General features: G+C 46.5%; 1 protein-coding gene across 6 annotated transcripts in view; it reads left to right on the top strand.

The window, feature by feature from the left end:
- PUM2 (pumilio RNA binding family member 2) overlaps positions 1-4,732 on the top strand; it is a 128,968-nt gene extending 124,236 nt beyond the window's left edge. For all 6 annotated transcript variants that reach the window (XM_038751695.1, XM_038751693.1, XM_038751697.1 and 3 more), the window contains one exon: positions 1,665-4,732. In XM_038751695.1, the coding sequence (XP_038607623.1) occupies positions 1,665-1,796 (132 nt within the window). In that variant the 3' untranslated portion in view covers positions 1,797-4,732. The remainder of the gene's footprint in view (positions 1-1,664) is intronic.
- The last annotated feature ends 15,848 nt before the right edge of the window (positions 4,733-20,580 follow it).

Below are 20,580 nucleotides of genomic sequence, written 5' to 3'. Positions count from 1 at the left end.
CTTCTCTAAGTGCTTCTCTAGGAGAAGTGAAAGGACTTGCTAAAGTTCACCCAGCAGACAAATTGGCGGAGTTGGGATTACAAACCAGGTCCTCTGACACCCTGGCCTGTGCTCCTTCCCCTAGGCCACACTGCCTCTCAACTTTTCTTCAGTGAGAAAGGTTCTGCAGCTTTCATGAAGATGAGGAGGTAGTGGTCATTGGGCAGTACTGAGGGGAACCCCACACCCGGAGCCTTGAGGAGGGTGGGAGGAAATTAGCTTTTGGCATGGAGGTGGCCAGGGAGCTTCCCCTTCCCCTAGGTCTCTCGAGCTGTCATCTGTCCAGGTTGTCAGGGTACAGTTTTACACAATCCAGCAGACTTCATCTCTCAGTAAGGATGATGGGGGTTTTTGTTGGGTTTTTTTATGATATTTGTTAAGCTGTTACTATATGCCAGGCATTGTGTTAAGCACTGGGGTAGATGCCAGCTATGTTCCAGATGGGGCTCACAGTCTTAATTCCTTCTTTTTTCAGATGAGATAACTGAGGCAAGGAGAAGTTAAGTGACTTGTCACACAGCAGACAAGTGGCAGAGCTGGGATTAGAACCCCGGTCCTTCTGATTTCCAAGCCCATGCTCTCTCCGCTAGGCAACACTATGCTGTTGCAGCTAATCCGTGTAAACTATTCTGAATCTCAGCAGGGTACTCTGTTGTTTGTAAAGTTAGCCAGTTAGCCAGTAGCTCCGCTGAGACCTCAGGGAGACTGTGTTGATGGAGGATCTGCATCTTGTATGCCATAGTGCTCTGTGCCAGGATCAGCAACCTCGGGCTCAGGAACCCGAGCCGACTCTCCTGACAATCACATTTGGCTTTCGAGTCCACGATGGAGGGAGGGATGGGCATTTAAAACCACCTCCCAGAACCTCGGGCAAAGAGAGAAACATCCCTCCCTCCCCGCCTCCGGACGAACACGCCCCAGCCCCCCGTTGCTACCTAGCAATCACGTGGGGCTTAAAGTTGGCAGGGGCTGCTGGGCTTTATCCCGAGCATTGCTATCTGGAATTGAGAACAGCAGCAAGGGGAGCCAGCAACAGCAAGGCCTGCCCCCACTACCCACCGCGAAGAAAAAACCAAAGAAAAAACAAACCTGGTTCCCTGGCTCAGGGACTCCAGACCTTCACAAAGGGGAATCTCCACCCACCTTGGAGCTCCCGCGGCTTCCAGTGGTCTCTGGGGCCCGGAGGAAAACCAACCCAGTCCTCCCTTTGCATTGGCCCTCTCTTCCTTTCCCTTCCCCTCTTCCTATCCTTCTCTTCCCTCGCCCCTCACCTTGCCTCCCATGCTGGTAGCAGCAGCTGTTGGTCTGAAGCGACCACAGGTGAAGTCATCCTGCTGGGTTTGTGCGCAGCAGGATGTAGTGATGTTACAAGGGGGACCCCCATCGTGAAAGCCCCGGCGGGGAGGGGGCCGGCAGTGGGCCCACGAGGAGAGATGGAGGTGATAGAGACGTCAGACCGCTGCGGGCCACTGCCGCTTAACAGGCCCCAGACACCCAGAGCTGCCGCCAACCCCACCGCCGCCGCCTCAGCTCTTCCCTGGCTCAGGGCTTTGTGGGAGTGGGCAGCGGGCGGGGGTCCGTAACCCCGGGTGCCCTTTTCACTCATTGAACTCTTCTGATTCCAGATTCGACCCCACATTTCCACATTGCGCAAGTACACCTACGGCAAGCATATACTGGCCAAGTTGGAAAAATACTACCTGAAAAACAGCGCTGACCTGGGTCCCATCGGAGGCCCCCCAAATGGAATGCTGTAACAGAGGAGGAATGCGGAAGCCGCTGTTTCGAATTCGTGAAAGGCGATACGTATTTGTGAATTATCAAAACACAGCTCAACACTGAATATTCTGGTTTTTTTTTTAAAGAAACATATTTATTGACTTTATTCATCCATTTGTAAATTTTTTAAGGTTCTTGTGTATATTTTTGGGGTGTGAATTACAGAATCTCCTCAACCCTGGCGGGGGACCTATCAGATTGGATTGCTGGCAAAGCACAGAATGCCTGTATATGATGTAATTGTATCAAAAAAAGCTGTCACATATTTTGTAAATTTTTACCTTGTAAAGTCACTAAAGTAGTTTTTAAAGGGAAAAAGTACAGTATTCTTTTAATAAACTGGCTTGCCATCTGATAGGTCTACAGCCCAATAGCACAACAGGTTTATAGAGATGTATATAGAATTATAGCCCATATTTTTTCCCTTTTGTGTGAAATCTTTTATACCAGATTAACAATTAACTGCATAAATGTTATTAATATTTAAAAAAAAGGTTCAGTTGTTCTTTGATAATTCACAACGTATCTTCCAAGTAAGGCACAGCAAATGATTTGGGGAAAGACAAGATGATGTGGTATGTACGAAGAAAAACACCTTCCTTCATGTGCTGTGGTTGTGGTTTTATACTGCCCCAAATGTATCTGGCAATGTATAGAGCTGTTGTATATACGTATATATTTAATTGTTCTGAGAAGTAGAGGAATTAAGGTTATGGTGAGATACTTCTATCCAACTAAGTGCACTGTCTGGGAAGTACCTTATTAACTTTTCAGTCAGATTCGCAATGCAAGAAGAGTGAAGAGTTGTATTTTGTTTTGCATAGAGAGTTATAAAAGCAGGTTGCAGTTGAGTTGAGCATTTGTTTTGCTTTCTCTCAGTAGATGCAGAAAGTAGGAACCAGATAGAGAGGAGAAAGGGGGCCACTGAAAAATAAACTTGATAGCTCAACATTTAAGCATGATTACGTATTCAGATAGCTTTTTTTGCTTCCTATAAATATATGCATTGTATGTGTGTAGGTAATAGATGTAAGTTTACAATTTGAAAGCAGATCTTGTTTCAGTGTTTATTACAAGCCTTGCTAATTTAGTAGTGATGCTTATCTTGGTTGTACAGATGTACATTTGTAAACCTTCATGCTGTAAATGAAATTTGTTTTACCCTTTTAGAGGGGGAAAAACTGCATTTTAGTGTACATTCATATCATCGTTTTTTGCCCTGGCATATCGTGTTGTATAATGTAAATTTATCCAAATCAAGAGTGTTTTTTTAATTTTATCTTTATAAGGTTTCAGAACTATGAACCAGCGTTCCTTTTATCCTATAAGAGAAGCATTCTTTGGTTTTATAACCTAGATGTTGATTCTGTTAATATGGACATTCTAGAAATTGGATAAAGCTTAAAAATTAGTCAGGATGTTGTGCATAGTAAGAAAGTATTGGACTGAGATCTGATTATCATGGAAACCAATGCTTTTTCCATCTTATGAAAATGTGGCAGGTTTTTTTTTCTTTGTACAGAAGAGTACTGTATTTTTGAATAGCCTGCTCCCAAGTAAGATCAAATATGTATAATATCAGTCGTTTTCTCTGGACATATAACAGTGTAACAGTAACATAAACCTGATGTACATTTACAAGCGGCCTTATGTACATTTCCCAATGATCTTTTTAAGGCAAAATTGTGACCATATGTGTATAATTAAAATCCTTTTTAATCCTTTGCCTATGGAAATATTTTGGAAAAAAATTGCTTTGTATATTCAGTTTCTGAATGATAAAGTCCTTTGTATTTTGTTGAAGTCAGTATTTTGTATAAAACATTTATTTTGGTGACTCATTTAGGTTTTGTGTTAAAAACTAAAACGGCGTGCCACCCCATTCATTTGATCATGTAAATGATGGTTTTATTAGCGCTCTACAGAAGGAAAGGGACCATCTGGGATGCAATTTTATGTAAGGGTTTTTATCATTTAATTCATGTCATGAACTAAGCACAGCATAAAGTTGAGGTACTGGGTATTTTTTTCTTTTGTCTTTAAAATTTTAGCGTTGTCGATAGAAAAATATTCCTCGGTGAAGAGATTAATGTTACCAACTTTAACCTGCGTATCAGACTCTTCTCATATCTACTGGCAAACACGTACAGATTGCCCCGGTGACTGTTTCTTCGCTACCTAAAGCTCACCATGACATGAGTCTTTAAGGAAATCTCTTCTGCACCGGGAGGCTGTCAGAGTGAGATCTTTTGCTCTGAGGGCCAGCCGGAAAGTTTCAGGATTATGTTTTCTTGAATTGGGACTGGCAGTGATTTCACTCGTTCCCACCGGCTCTCGATTTCGGTTTAAAAACCTCCCCCCGAAAACCCGATCCACAGCCCCTGCAGCGACAGTAGAGTCTGGGAGGGCCGACGTGGCTCGGACACTGCAGTGGGAACCTGGGGGAGTGGACGTGTTTACTAGAGATAGGCATTCTCTTCAGCCCAAACACAGCTTTGCCTCCCCGACAGTCCTTGTTTCCTACTGATCTGTTCCGGAAGAATCTTAATCTTTAAATCTCAATGCCGCGAGACCCATTCATTCACTTATTCATAGCTCCTTTCTCTTCCCTTTCCCCTCACTCCCTCTCATTCCTTTTGGAAATATTTTAGCGTAGTGTCTTTTGGTAAAATAATGAACATCATGCTTTTCCAAAATGAAGGAAATACTGTATATCGTTTGGGCAGAACCACTAGGCTTTTGCATTTGAGTGTGATATGCATTTTGATATAGATTGTTTATGGACCAGTTTGTCTAGTTTGATCAGTCCTAGCTCCTATTGGTTCATATGGAATAATGTTGTTATATTCACTTATTTGTATATTCTGTATAAACAAGAAAATGAAAATGTGTGAATAACATTGTATGAAATAAACCTTTGTCTTGTGTTTTTCTGTAGAAGGGAAAGGAGCTATCAGTTAGTGTACACTGTCCAGTTGCAAGGTATTTCTAACTTGGGGAATACAGAAACCATGAAGAATTCAGTGATTACGAATGCAACAAGGCTCCTTTTGGGTTTAGCTGACACTGAATCTAGTTACGTCCCAATAACATAGCCTGCCGTGGGTGAAGGATCCATTCAAAATTAGGCTGCCGGTTAGTAATCTGAATAAGTCTGATCCAGTACCATTTTCCAGCCTGAGTTTAGGTAACCTAACGTAACTTTTAGGGTGTGATAAATTCACATTCACTTGAAAATTCACTTTAAAATTCAGACCTCCATTAAGAGTCATTAAGCCTGGCAGGTGGCTGGGATTTTTGCTCTTAATTTACTGTACTCAAAGACCTTCTTTGTGGCCTTACCCTGAGGATTGAAAGTAGCATCTGTTGAAATTCATTTGGGGCTGGGGAGGAATAGATGTGAAAGCTCTGAAACATTTTCTGGGAGTACACTTTAATAACCCAAAGGGAAATATCTACTATTTGTTCCATCAGTACTTAACATGGACTCTTAACAAAATTAAACTAACCACGTTATCAGAACGAAGTTTTACCGAGAGGATGGAAGGAACAGAATTTAGATTCATGTCCATCCACTACAACTGTTGCTAGAAAGCACAAAATTGTTTATAGAAACTAACTCTCCCAGGATACAAACCGGCACCCAATCACAAGTGCAGGCACCGACTCCCAAGTCATGGTTGGAGAGATTTAATTTGGGAGCTGAAGGGGGCTAAAAGCATAAGCTCCTTGAAGGCAGGGATCGCGTCTGCTATCTTGTACTCTCCAAACTGAGGAGCAGACACGTATATCCTAAGGCTAAGAAGTTGTGGGTGTGCTTTGGGTCCGACACTTTTGGAACTGCAGGCAGAGCCAGATAGGTAGGTGTAGGTCTTGGAGCCAGTAACAACTTAGGAGAACATCACAGCTTTGTAGACCTACCTCCAGTTGGTGTGACAGTAGTAGCTGTGGTAGTACTAAGCACTTAGTGTGGGCAGAGCACTGTCCTAAATGCTGGGAAAAAAATGCACAACTAACAATTAGACATGGTCATTCGTTCGTTCAATCGTATTTATTGAGCGCCTAGTGTGCAGAGCACTGTACTAAGCGCTTGGGAAGTACAAGTTGGCAACATATAGAGACAGTTCCTACCCAACAGTGGGCTCACAGTCTGCAGCAAACCTTGTGACTCCCAGGCCCGTGCCCCGTCCCTATGCAGCAGACAAGTGGCAGCAAACTTTGTGACTCCCAGGCTCGTGCTCTATCCCTATGCAGCAGACAAATGGCAATCAATCAATCAATCAAACAACAGTATTTATTGAGCGCTTACTGTGTGCACAGCACTGTACTAAGCGCTTGGGAAGTACAAGTTGGCAACATATAGAGACAGTTCCTACCCAACAGTGGGCTCACAGTCTGCAGCAAGCCTTGTGACTCCCAGGCCCGTGCCCCATCCCTATGCAGCGGACAAGTGGCATCAAACTTTGTGACTTCCAGGCCTGTGCTCTATCCCTATGCAGCAAACAAATGGCAATCAATCAATCAATCAACAGTATTTATTGAGCGCTTACTGTGTGCAGAGCACTGTACTAAGTGCTTGGGAACTACAAGTTGGCAACATATAGAGACAGTTCCTACCCAACAGTGGGCTCACAGTCTGCAGCAAACCTTGTGACTCCCAGGCCCGTGCCCCGTCCCGATGCAGCAGACAAATGGCAGCACACCTTGTGACTCCCGGGCCCGTGCTCTATCCCGATGCAGCAGACAAATGACAATCAAACAATCAATCAATCAACAGTATCTATTGAGCGCTTACTGTGTGCAGAGCACTGTACTAAGCGCTTGGGAAGTACAAGTTGGCAACATATAGAGACAGTTCCTACCCAACAGTGGGCTCACAGTCTGCAGCAAACTTTGGTGACTCCCAGGCCCGTGTTCTATCCCTATGCAGCAGACAAATGGCAATCAATCAATCAATCAACAGTATTTATTGAGCGCTTACTGTGTGCAGAGCACTGTACTAAGCGCTTGGGAAGTACAAGTTGGCAACATATAGAGACAGTTCCTACCCAACAGTGGGCTCACAGTCTGCAGCAAACTTTGTGACTCCCAGGCCCGTGCTCTATCCCTATGCAGCAGACAAATGGCAATCAATCAATCAATCAACAGTATTTATTGAGCGCTTACTGTGTGCAGAGCACTGTACTAAGCGCTTGGGAAGTACAAGTTGGCAACATATAGAGACAGTTCCTACCCAACAGTGGGCTCACAGTCTGCAGCAAGCCTTGTGACTCCCAGGCCCGTGCCCCGTCCCTATGCAGCGGACAAGTGGCAGCAAACTTTCTGAATCCCAGGCCTGTGCTCTATCCCTATGCAGCAGACAAATGGCAATCAAACAATCAATCAACAGTATTTATTGAGCGCTTACTGTGTGCAGAGCACTGTACTAAGCGCTTGAGAAGTACAAGTTGGCAACTTATAGAGACAGTTCCTACCCAACAGTGGGCTCACAGTCTGCAGCAAGCCTTGTGACTCCCAGGCCCGTGCTCTATCCCTATGCAGCAGACAAATGACAATCAAACAATCAATCAATCAACAGTATCTATTGAGCGCTTACTGTGTGCAGAGCACTGTACTAAGCGCTTGGGAAGTACAAGTTGGCAACATATAGAGACAGTTCCTACCCAACAGTGGGCTCACAGTCTGCAGCAAGCCTTGTGACTCCCAGGCCCGTGCTCTATCCCTATGCAGCAGACAAATGACAATCAAACAATCAATCAATCAACAGTATCTATTGAGCGCTTACTGTGTGCAGAGCACTGTACTAAGCGCTTGAGAAGTACAAGTTGGCAACATATAGAGACAGTTCCTACCCAACAGTGGGCTCACAGTCTGCAGCAAACCTTGTGACTCCCAGGCCCGTGCCCCATCCCTATGCAGGGGACAAGTGGCAGCAAACTTTGTGACTCCCAGGCCCGTGCTCTATCCCTATGCAGCAGACAAATGGCAATCAACCAATCAAACAACAGTATTTATTCAGCGCTTACTGTGTGCAGAGCACTGTACTAAGCGCTTGGGAAGTACAAGTTGGCAACATATAGAGACAGTTCCTACCCAACAGTGGGCTCACAGTCTGCAGCAAGCCTTGTGACTCCCAGTCCCATGCTCTATCCCTATGCAGCAGACAAATGGCAATCAATCAGTCAATCAACAGTATTTATTGAGTGCTTACTGTGTGCAGAGCACTGTACTAAGCGCTTGGGAAGTACAAGTTGGCAACATATAGAGACAGTTCCTACCCAACAGTGGGCTCACAGTCTGCAGCAAACTTTGTGACTCCCAGGCCCATGCTCTATCCCTATGCAGCAGACAAATGGCAATCAATCAATCAATCAACAGTATTTATTGAGCGCTTACTGTGTGCAGAGCATTGTACTAAGCACTTGGGAAGTACAAGTTGGCAACATATAGAGACAGTTCCTACCCAACAGTGGGCTCACAGTCTGCAGCAAACCTTGTGACTCCCAGGCCCGTGCCCCGTCCCGATGCAGCAGACAAATAGCAGCACACCTTGTGACTCCCGGGCCCGTGCTCTATCCCGATGCAGCAGACAAATGACAATCAAACAATCAATCAATCAACAGTATCTATTGAGCGCTTACTGTGTGCAGAGCACTGTACTAAGCGCTTGGGAAGTACAAGTTGGCAACATATAGAGACAGTTCCTACCCAACAGTGGGCTCACAGTCTGCAGCAAGCCTTGTGACTCCCAGGCCCGTGCCCCGTCCCTATGCAGCGGACAAGTGGCAGCAAACTTTCTGAATCCCAGGCCTGTGCTCTATCCCTATGCAGCAGACAAATGGCAATCAATCAATCAATCAACAGTATTTATTGAGCGCTTACTGTGTGCAGAGCACTGTACTAAGCGCTTGGGAACTACAAGTTGGCAACATATAGAGACAGTTCCTACCCAACAGTAGGCTCACAGTCTGCAGCAAGCCTTGTGACTCCCAGGCTCGTGCCCCGTCCCTATGAAGCGGACAAGTGGCAGCAAACTTTGTGACTCCCAGGCCCGTGCTCTATCCCTATGCAGCACACAAATGGCAATCAATCAATCAATCAACAGTATCTATTGAGCGCTTACTGTGTGCAGAGCACTGTACTAAGCGCTTGGGAAGTACAAGTTGGCAACATATAGAGACAGTTCCTACCCAACAGTGGGCTCACAGTCTGCAGCAAGCCTTGTGACTCCCAGGCCCGTGCCCCGTCCCTCTGCAGCGGACAAGTGGCAGCAAACTTTGTGACTCCCAGGCCCGTGCTCTATCCCTATGCAGCAGACAAATGGCAATCAATCAATCAATCAATCAACAGTATTTATTGAGCGCTTACTGTGTGCAGAGCACTGTACTAAGCGCTTGGGAAGTACAAGTTGGCAACATATAGAGACAGTTCCTACCCAACAGTGGGCTCACAGTCTGCAGCAAACCTTGTGACTCCCAGGCCCGTGCCCCGTCCCTATGCAGCAGACAAATGGCAGCAAACCTTGTGACTCCCAGGCCCGTGCTCTATCCCTATGCAGCAGACAAATGACACTCAATCAATCAATCAATCAACAGTATTTATTGAGTGCTTACTGTGTGCAGAGCACTGTACTAAGCGCTTGGGAAGTACAAGTTGGCAACATATAGAGACAGTTCCTACCCAACAGTGGGCTCACAGTCTGCAGCAAACTTTGTGACTCCCAGGCCCGTGCTCTATCCCTATGCAGCAGACAAATGGCAATCAACCAATCAATCAACAGTATTTATTCAGCGCTTACTGTGTGCAGAGCACTGTACTAAGCGCTTGGGAAGTACAAGTTGGCAACATACAGAGACAGTTCCTACCCAGCAGTGGGCTCACAGTCTGCAGCAAGCCTTGTGACTCCCAGGCCCGTGCCCTGTCCCTATGCAGCGGAAAAGTGGCAGCAAACTTTGTGACTCCCAGGCCCGTGCTCTATCCCTATGCAGCAGACAAATGACAATCAAACAATCAATCAACAGTATTTATTGAGCACTTACTGTGTGCAGAGCACTGTACTAAGCGCTTGAGAAGTACAAGTTGGCAACTTATAGAGACAGTTCCTACCCAACAGTGGGCTCACAGTCTGCAGCAAGCCTTGTGACTCCCAGGCCCGTGCCCCGTCCCTATGCAGCGGACAAGTGGCAGCAAACTTTGTGACTCCTAGGCTCGTGCTCTATCCCTATGCAGCAGACAAATGGCAATCAATCAATCAATCAATCAATCAACAGTATTTATTGAGCGCTTACTGTGTGCAGAACACTGTACTAAGCGCTTGGGAAGGCCAAGTTGGCAACAGATAGAGACGGTCCCTACCCAACAGCGGGCTCACAGTCTAGAAGGGGGAGACAGACAACAAAACAAAACATGTAAACCAAATAAAATAGAAGAAATATGTACAAGTAAAATAGAGTAATAAATACGTACAAACATATATGCAGGTACTGTGGGGAGGGGAAGGAGGTAAGGCAGTGGGAGCGGGCTCAGTCTGGGAAGGCCTCCTGGTGGAGGTGAGCTCTCAGTAGGGCTTTGAAGGGAGGAAGAGAGCTAGCTTGGCAGATGTGTGGAGGGAGGGCATTCCAGGCCAGGGGGATGATGTGGGCTGGTGGTCGACGGCGGGACAGGCGAGAAGGAGGCACAGTGAGGAGATTAGCGGCAGAGGAGCGGAGGGTGCGTGCTGGGCTGGAGAAGGAGAGAAGGGAGGTGAGGTAGGAGGGGGCGAGGTGATGGAGGGCCTTGAAGCCGAGGGCGAGGAGTTTTTGCCTGATGCCTAGGTTGACAGGCAGCCACTGGAGATTTTTGAGGAGGGGAGTAACATGCCCAGACTGTTTCTGCACAAAGATGATCTAGGCAGTGGCGTGAAGTATGGATTAAAGTGGGGAGAGACAGGAGGATGGGAGATCGGAGAGGAGGGTGATGCCCTGTCCCTTGGGCTCAAACTTGAAAAAGTGGGGAGAAGGGATTGGAAACAGACATATCAGGATTAACAAAGCATTAAAACACAAATGCACAAAATAGACTCACCAAAGTGGCAATGGAGAAATCAGCATGAGGGAGCAAGCCAGGGACCCTCTGGTAGGAAGGGAAAGCTGTGGTTACCCCGGCGCTTTACTTGAGCACATGGGAGCAACTTCTATTCCCTGCCTGGTGTGTGTGGAGCTTGCCGGGGCAGGGACCTTGGTTGGCAGGAGGGAAGGTGGTGGCAGTAGTTAGCACGGTGCTTTTTTCCATCAATAACACGAGTGGAGGAGCAGCTTTTATTTCCCCCCCAAGGCACGTCATGTAACACACAGCTCATCGCCATTGAGCTGCCACCTCATTGCAAACCAGCTTTTGAGGGTGGGCCATTTGAAGAAAGTGACTGACAGAACTTCCAAGGAGTTGCTGTTTGGCAAAACTGAAATGGACTGCAGGAACAGGGAGAGCTCTGACTTTAGAAATGTGAAAAGGCCGTCTCAAACAATGGGTATGGCGACAATCAGAAGACATGAGCAGAGGGTTAAGGCCAGGCAGTGCAATGACGGTAACTTGAGCACCACAATGATCTTTATGATGTTGCTCAATGTGGAATGGATTTTTCAGGCATATGTTCCAGCAATTTCATTGACCACAGTGAAGTGACGTAGCCTAGTGAAAAGAGCACGGGACTGGAATTCAGGACCTGGGTTGTAATCATGGTTCTGCAACTCTTCCGTGCTCCACTTCCTCATCTGTAAAGTGGGGATTTACTACGGGTTCTCCTTCCTGCTTAGACTAGACTCCTGCAGGGGACAAGGATGTTTTCAGAACAACATTCACTGTATCTTATCCAGTACTTAACTGCTTGGCACATAGTAAATGCTTAACAAATGCATTATTATTATAACACTTTCTATTTGCTCCCCGAGGAAAGGATGGAGGGGCTGGGGGGGTCAGACCTATGCTGTTAATGGTGGGATGGGCGGGTATAGGGCCTGAGGTAGGGGGAGAGGGCTGGGGCTGGCAGATGGGAGTCATCATCATCATCAATCGTATTTATTGAGCGCTTACTATGTGCAGAGCACTGTACTAAGCGCTTGGGAAGTACAAATTGGCAACATATAGAGACAGTCCCTACCCAACAGTGGGCTCACAGTCTAAAAGGGGGAGGCGGAGAACAAAACCAAACATACTAACAAAATAAAATAAATAGAATAGATAGGTACAAATAAAATAAATAAATAAATAAATAGAGTAATAAATATGTACAAACATATACATATATCCAGGTGCTGTGGGGAAGGGAAGGAGGTAAGATGGGGGGGATGGAGAGGGGGACGAGGGGGAGAGGTTGCTGCGGTTCTGTTTCCTGTTTATTCTTTCCATAATTATTATTATTATTACGGTATTTGTTAAGCACTTACTATGTGCCAAGCACTGCACTAAGTGCTGGGGTAGATACAAGCAAATGGGGTTGGACTCAGACCCTGTCCCAAGTGAGGCTCACAGTCTCAATCCCCGGCTTTGGAGTCATGGGTTCAAATCCCGGCTCCGCCAATTGCCAGCTGTGTGACTTTGGGCAAGTCACTTAACTTCTCTGGGCCTCGGTTCCCTCATCTGTAAAATGGGGATTAAGACTTTGAGCCCCCCGTGGGACAACCTGATCACCTTGTATCCCCCCAGTGCTTAGAACGGTGCTTTGCACATAGTGAGCGCTTAACAAATGCCATCATTATTATTATTATTTTACAGATGAGGTAATTGAGGCCCAAAGAAGTAAAGTGACTTGCGCAAGGTCACACAGCAGACAAGTGGTGGATCATCAGAATTAGAACCCATGACCTTCGGACTGCCCACTACCGTGTTTTCTGTAAGTAAAAAAGCCCCTGCCCCTTGCCCCCTGGCCCCAAGCCAGTCTGAACATGATATTCGATATTAGCTGACCAAATCAATCAGTTGTTTGATTCGTTCATTCATTCAATCGTATTTATTGAGTGCTTACTGTGTGCAGAGCACTGTACTAAGCGCTTGGGAAGTACAAGCGCTTGAGAAGCAGCGTGGCTCAGTGGAAAGAGAATGGGCTTTGGAGTCAGAGCTCGTGGGTTCAAATCCCAGCTCCGTCAATTGTCGGCTGTGTGACTTTGGGTAAGTCACTTCACTTCTCTGGGCCTCAGTTACCTCATCTGTAAAATGGAGATTAATGTGAGCCCCCCGCCGTGGGACAACCTGATCACCTTGTATCCTCCCCAGTGCTTAGAACAGTGCTTTGCACATAGTAAGTGCTTAACAAATGCCATCATCATCATCACCTGGTAACCTCCCCAGCGCTTAGAACAGTGCTTGGCACATAGTAAGCACTTAACAAACGCCATCATTATTATTATTATTATTACAAGTTGGCAACATCTAGAGACGGTCCCTACCCAACAGCGGGCTCACAGTCTAGAAGGGGGAGACAGACAACACAACAAAACATATTAATAAAATAAATAGAATAGTAAATATGTACAAGACAAAATCAAATAAATAGAAGGGGCATAGTAAATATGTTTGACCGAGTGGCCTAGGTGGATGTGTTCCCTGCCCACAAGGAGCTTCCAGTCTAGGGGAGCAGGGCCATACTAGCGTTAGGCTGGGTCACCCCGTTGCGGGGTGGGGAAGAGAAAGGAAGGGGAAGAGGGGAGGAGAAGGGGAAGGGAGAGAAGAAGGGAAGGGGAGGAGGAGAAGGGAGAGGAAGGGAAGGGGGGAAGAGAAGGGGAGGGAGGGGAGGAGGAGGGGGAGGAGAAGCAGCGTGGCTCGGTGGAAAGAGCCCGGGCTTGGGAGTCGGAGGTCATGGGTTCTAATCCCGCCTCCGCCTCTTGTCAGCTGTGTGACTTTGGGTAAGTCACTTCACTTCTCCGTGCCTCGGCTGCCTCATCTATAAAATGGGGATTAAGGCTGCGACCCCCCGTGGGGCAACCTGATCACCTTGTAAACACCCCAACGCTTAGAACAGTGCTTTGCACATACTAAGCGCTTAATAAATGCCATTATTATTAAATAAGGGAGGAGAGGGGAGGAAGAGAGGGGAGGGGAGGAGAGGAAGGGGAGGGACGAGAGAGGAGGGGAGGGGGGAGGCAGAGGGAGGGGAGAGGAGAAGCCCGGGAGGGCTGGGCCGATTGGGCCGCCCCCAAGGGAATGGGCAGGGCCCGGGCCTATAATAATAATAGTAATCATAATAATAATAATAATAATAATAATAATAGTATTTGTTAAGTGCTTACCATGTGCAAAGCACTGTTCGAAGCGCTGACCATCTCTATATGTTGCCAACTTCCCAAGCGCTTAGTACAGTGCTCTGCACACAGTAAGTGCTCAATAAATACGATTGAATGAACGAATACAAGGTGATCAGGTTGTCCCACGTGGGGCTCACAGTCTTAATCTCCGTTTTCCAGATGAGGTAACTGAGGCCCAGAGAAGTTATGTGACTTGCCCAAGGTCACACAGCTCACAACTGGCGGAGCCGGAATTGGAACCCATGACCCCTGACTCCCAAAGCCTGTGATTGATCCACCACTGATCCACGCTGCTTCTGCCTTTCTGTGGCAGCGCCTCCTCACTGGGCCCTAATCGGCTAAACGGCGGAGATGCCCAGCGCAACGTCCGGCCCAGAACGATGGACTGACGCCAGCCATCCGTTGGGAGGCCCTCGGTCAGTCAGTCATCCATCCATCCATCCAAACAATCAATCAATCAATCAATCGTATTTATTGAGCGCTTACTGTGTGCAGAGCACTGTACTAAGCGCTTGGGAAGTACAAGTTGGCAACATATAGAGACAGTCCCTACCCAACAGTGGGCTCACAGTCTAAAAGTCATTCAACCTCCTGCACCACCCCTTAGCCCCGACCACTGGGCCCTCTGAACCCGACCATGGCCAGGGGGAAGGCGGGCAAACCATCACCACTTTTCTAAAACGTCGCCTTTTACCTGCCGGCCAGAGGACATACCTTTCTCCTCTAACTAGTGGCTTGCTTACTTCTTTGTGCCTCAGTGACCTCTTCTGTAAAACGGGGATTCAGACTGGGAGCCTCACGTGGGACAGGGTCTGCAGCCAACCCCATTTGCTCATAACCACCCCCAGCACAAAGTGTGCGTGACAGATCAATCAATCGTATTTATTGAGCGCTTACTGTGTGCAGAGCACTGTACTAAGCGCTTGGGAAGTACAAGTTGGCAACATATGCTCTCCAAGATGCTCTCAAAGACCCATTCCATGGAGAAGAATAATTGTGGTAGTTGTTAAGCGCTCACTAAGTGCTAAGCAATGCTCACCTGAATGGCGATAGGCCAGAAAAGGCCGATGACTAAATTTTTATGGACACATGTGCAAGACAGGTGCTCTCAAAGATTCACACGCTCAATGGATGAAGTAAAATCTGTTCTTACCTAGCAGCACTTGAACTTAAACCTCTCTCGTTCTGGCAACCTGCTATATAATAATTGCATCTGTTAAGCGCTCATTACGTGCCAACGGCATGCCCTCCCTCTGCCCATCTGCCAAGCTAGCTCTCTTCCTCCCTTCAAGGCCCTACTGAGAGCTCACCTCCTCCAGGAGGCCTTCCCAGTCTGAGCCCCTTCCTTCCTCTCCCCCTCGTCCTCCTCTCCATCCCCCATCTTACCTCCTTCCCTTCCCCACAGCACCTGTTTATATGTATATATGTTTGTACATATTTATTGCTCTATTTATTTATTTATTTATTTTACTTGTACATATCTGTTCTATTTATTTTATTTTGTTAGTATGGTTGGTTTTGTTCTCTGTCTCCCCCTTTTAGACTGTGAGCCCACTGTTGGGTAGGGACTGTCTCTATATGTTGCCAACTTGTACTTCCCAAGCGCTTAGTAAAGTGCTCTGCACACAGTAAGCGCTCAATAAATACGATTGATTGATCGATTGATTGGTTTTGTTCTCTGTCTCCCCCTTTTAGACTGTGAGTCCACTGTTGGGTAGGGACTGTCTCTATATGTTGCCAACTTGTACTTCCCAAGCGCTTAGTACAGTGCTCCGCACACAGTAGGCGCTCAATAAATACGATTGATTAATTGATTGATCGGCTGAAAACCACTCGCCGAAACCCAGAACCATTAGATCTTCAGTCGAACGCTCTCCCAACTGGGCTATTTCGGCCGCTGCACTCACCTCCCCCGTTGTGTTGTACTTTCCCGTGCGCGTAGTGTCTCGCACAGAGTCAGCACTCAGTAAAAATCACCGATTGATTAACTGTTCGGGTGGTCGACAGTGCTCTGCACATAGTAAGCGCTCAATAAATACGATTGATGATGATGATGATGATGGTGGGCGGCAAACGGGAGGGAAGAGAAGGGGAGAGGAAGCCCTCCGTGGACTTGAAGGAGGGAGTGGAGAGGACAGCGGGTACGGAAAGAGAAAAGGAGGGGAGGGAGGGGTTCTCTGTTAGGCCTGAGCCTGGTCTGTGGGAATAAATCAGTCGTATTTATTGAGCGAGCACTGTACTAAGCGCTTGCATGGCTCAGTGGAAAGAGCACGGGCTTTGGAGTTAGTCATGGGTTCGAATCCCAACTCCGCCACATCTCTGCTGTGTGATCTTGGGCAAGTCACTTAACTTCTCTGGGCCTCAGTTCCCTCATCTGTAAAACGGGGTTTAAGACTGTGAGCCCCACGCGGGACAACCTGATCACCCTGTATCCTCCCCAGCGCTTAGAACAGTGCTTTGCACATAGTAAGCGCTTAACAAATGCCAATTATTATTATTATTATTATTATTATGAAGGATAACAAAGTTACTACTTGGTCGCCAACCGCACGGTGCGGCCCTGGCTGCGCTTCCCACATCTAACCAGTAGGGGGCGCTCGCACATTTGAATCCAGCCTTGCGGACTTGGAGACTTTGGGCTACTTTCGACGACGCAATTTGATAACTGCAAACGTTAGGGCTGTAATATAGGCAATATACAGCTTCAACTGAAGATGGCCAGGTTGCCAACCGCGTATTTACAGCTAAGTGCTGTTAAAAAGTGATCCAGTCAACTGTAATCTCCAACGGCCGTAATGTCTGCGGGTGATGTCTAACATTTAATTGCCTTCAGCAGTTCTTAGCTCCCATTTTCAGCTTGATGCACTGGCCGATTAGTCCTAAATACATTTATTAACGTATAAGCATCCCAGCCGAAGCCCCAGGCCGATTGTGCTTGGACTGACAGCGTGGAAGGGAACAGAGGGAACGCAGTCAGAGTCCTCTTCCCTGGAGACGTGCAGGCGACCGGGAAGAAGGGAGTGGGGGAGGAGGACAGCTATTCCTCTGAATCCCTCTGTAGGGAGAAACTGCTAAAATCCCAGTGCTAAACTGTAGCCAGGCTTAACCAGAGGGAACCACTTCTCCAGTAACCTTCTGCGGGTGGCCAGGCCCACGCACAAGCTATCCTGCCCACCCATTTTCCTGCTCCTGTTGGCCACACTCCTGTGTGCATTCTTCACTCCTCACAATCCTCCCTCCCGGCTAACGGTGAATCTCCCATTCCCAACACTTTGCCCAAGTGCTTCCCTCTCTGCAGCCACCCCCTCCAAAGCCACCAGCCCACAGATCTCTCCCTGAAATCCCTCCTCCTCCAGGAGGCCTTCCCTAAGCTGATCCCCACCTCCTGTTCATTCTGTCCTGTCAGCCACCCTTAGCATTTACTGCATGTCAAACTGGTTTTCCCCTTTTATTCTTTTTTCCACACTCTTGCTGTTACCGATTGTAGCTACATTTTTCCTACTGCTTCCCTGATTGTAAGCAATCCGTCTGCTTGCTTCTTCTATTGGATGCTAAGCTCTTTGAAGGCGGGGAATGTGTTCTTTTGCTACTACTACCCTAATAATAATTATGGTATTTATTAAACACTTCCTCTGTACCAAGCCCCGTCCTAAGCGGTGGGCATGCTGCAAGTTAATCAAATGGGGCACAGTTCTCTGTCCCACTTGGGGCCTAATTTAAAAGAGATGGAAAGCAGGTATATCCCCTATTTACAGATGAGGAATTTCAGGCCCAGAGAAACAGTGTAGCCTAGTAGAAAGAGCCCAGGAGTGGGGATGAGGGAACCTTTCCTCAACTCTGAGCTCTGCCACTTACCGAGAAGCAGTGTGGTTTAGTGGCTAGATCAAGGGCCTGGGAATCAGAAGGACCTGGGTTCTATTCCCAGCTCCACCACATGTCTGCTGCATGACCTTGGGCAAGTCACTTAACTTCTCTGTGACTCAGTTACTTTATCTGTAAAATGGGGATTAGAGTGTGAGCCCCATGTGGGACCAGGACTGTGCCAACCTGATTAATTTGTATCAACTCCAGCACTTAGAACAGTGCTTGGCACATAGTAAGCACTTAAGTATCATAATTATTATTGTTATTATTATTATTATTATTATTATCTGCTGTATGACCCATGGCAAGTCGCTTAACTTGTCAGTGCCTAAGTTTCCTCATCTGTAAAATGGGGATTCAATACCTGTTCTCCCTCCCCCTTACACAATGAGGAATACTTATACTTTGAGGAGCACAGACGGTGTCTGACCTGATTTTTTATGACATTTGTTAAGCACTTACTATGTGCCAGGCATTGTACTAAGCTCTGGGGTAGATGCAAAGTAATCAGGTTGGACACAGTCATGTGACACATAAGGGTCACAGTCTTAATACCCGTTTTATAGCTGAGGCACAGAGAAGTTAAATGACTTTCCCAAGGTTACATGGCAGAGAAGCAGAGAAGCTGAGCTTAGAACCCAGGTCCTTCTGACTCCCAAGGCCCATGACCTATCCGCTAGGCCATTGATTATCTTTATTATCTGAATATCTTGATTATCCTGTGTATATATTCCAGCACTTCATACAATTAATTAATTAATGGTATTTATCAAGTACTTACTGCATGCAGAGCACCACGCTAAGTGCCTGGGATAAACAAGAGTTGGTAGTTGTGACCCCTGCCCACAAGAAGCTTACAGTCTAAAGGAGGAGACAGACATTAAAATAGACTATGGGTAAGAGATATAAAGTTTAACAATATTTACAAAAGTACTATGGGGCTGAGATGAATAGCACAGTGCTAAATGGGTACATAGCCAAATGCATAATCAATTCACGGGGAGGGTGGCAAGGGAATAAAGAGCTTAAATCTGATGTAAGCTCATTATGTGCAGGGAACATGTCTTTTGTACTCTCCCAAGCACTTAGTACAATGCTCTGTACATAGTAAATGCTCCATAAACACCACTGAGCAATAAGGCCTCTTGGAGGAGATGTGATTTCAGGAGGGTTTTGATGGAGAGGAGAGTGGTGGACCAGTTGGCTATGAAGGGGGAAGAAGTTCCAGGCCTGAGGGAGAACGTGAGCAAGGAGTTGGTAGCAGGATAGATGAGATTGCGGCACAATGAGTAAGTTGGCATTTGAGCGGTGGAGTTTGCGGGCTTGGGTTGTAATAAGAAAGCAGCAGAGTGAGGCAGGAGGGAGAGAGCCGACTGAGTCTCTTAAAACCAATGGAAGAAATTTCTGTTTTATCTGGAGGTGGATGTAGGTACGTGGCACATAGAAAGTGCCTTAAAAATACTACATTATTATTATTATTATTATTATTATTATTAGTAGTAGTAGTAGTAGTAGTAGTAGTAGTAGTAATAGTAGTAGTAGTAGTTTTTGACTCACCCAGGGTCAGAGCTTTCCAGTAACAGAGCTGGGATTAGAACCCTGGTCCCCCTTTCTTGTAATCCCAGTGTCCAGAGGGGTGTTCTGCACCAGTCAGTGCATAGAAAAATACTTTTGAGCAAACATAAAGTACTTTAGAAATGGGAATGATAGAAAGTATTTTCCTGAACTGTGGGTGATGCATGGTAATGGATCTGGCCTTGCAGCAGAGAATCAAGAAGTGGGGTGCAGGAGGGCTAAATCTGGGATTGCTGCATGCTCTGTGATAGGCTGTATGTAGGAGCCCTGCTACTTTTGGCATTTTTTTGATCAGTCCTGCTTTCAAAACTCTGAGAATGAGGTAGCAGGAAGGAGACTAACATCCCTAGAATAAGGCTTCAGTTTTCTTAAAGCAAAAGATGTTTTAATCTTTGCATGTTATCTGGTTCCTTAATCTGGCTGGCAGACTCAAGAATGTGAATGTTAGCATGTTCTTTCATGACACAGGAAATATTTCCACTTTCCATGGAGACACAGTGATCACGGACAAGTCTGTTCCTCGCTCTGCAGTCTAATGTATGGGAGTGGAACTGCCTGGTGATTAATTTTGATTTATTCAACTGAGAATATTTCACTTCCTCTTGTTTTATGATGCAAGTTAAGGCCAGGTTGGATGACTTCTTGAATCCAGGGAGCCTGAGAATATTAAGGAGGTTCTAGAATGACTAGTCCAATCAGTCAGTTAGTGTCTTCTGAGTGCTACACCCTGTTCTATATAGCACCATAATAACTTTCATTTATGAAGTTTTTCTCCTAACTCAAGGCACTTTCATAGCTGTGTATTATCTCAGTGTATTTTTTCTCACTGTCACAACTTCAGAGGAGAGAGAAGGCTTACTGTCAACAGAGCACTGTATTAAGCACTTGGGAGAGTATGATACAATAGTAACTAGACATAATCCCTGCCCTCAAGAACTTTACAATCTAATGGGGAGAGGGAAAGAGAGAGACAGAGAGAGAGAGAGAGAGACAGAGAGAGAGAGACAGAGAGGTTAAATTAAATTACAGATCAGGGAAGAAGCAGGGT

This window comes from Tachyglossus aculeatus, chromosome 9 (assembly GCF_015852505.1).
Source record: "Tachyglossus aculeatus isolate mTacAcu1 chromosome 9, mTacAcu1.pri, whole genome shotgun sequence".
In the NCBI taxonomy this organism is placed as follows: Eukaryota; Metazoa; Chordata; class Mammalia; order Monotremata; family Tachyglossidae; genus Tachyglossus; species Tachyglossus aculeatus.
This window is presented reverse-complemented; position numbering and strand designations above follow the sequence as displayed.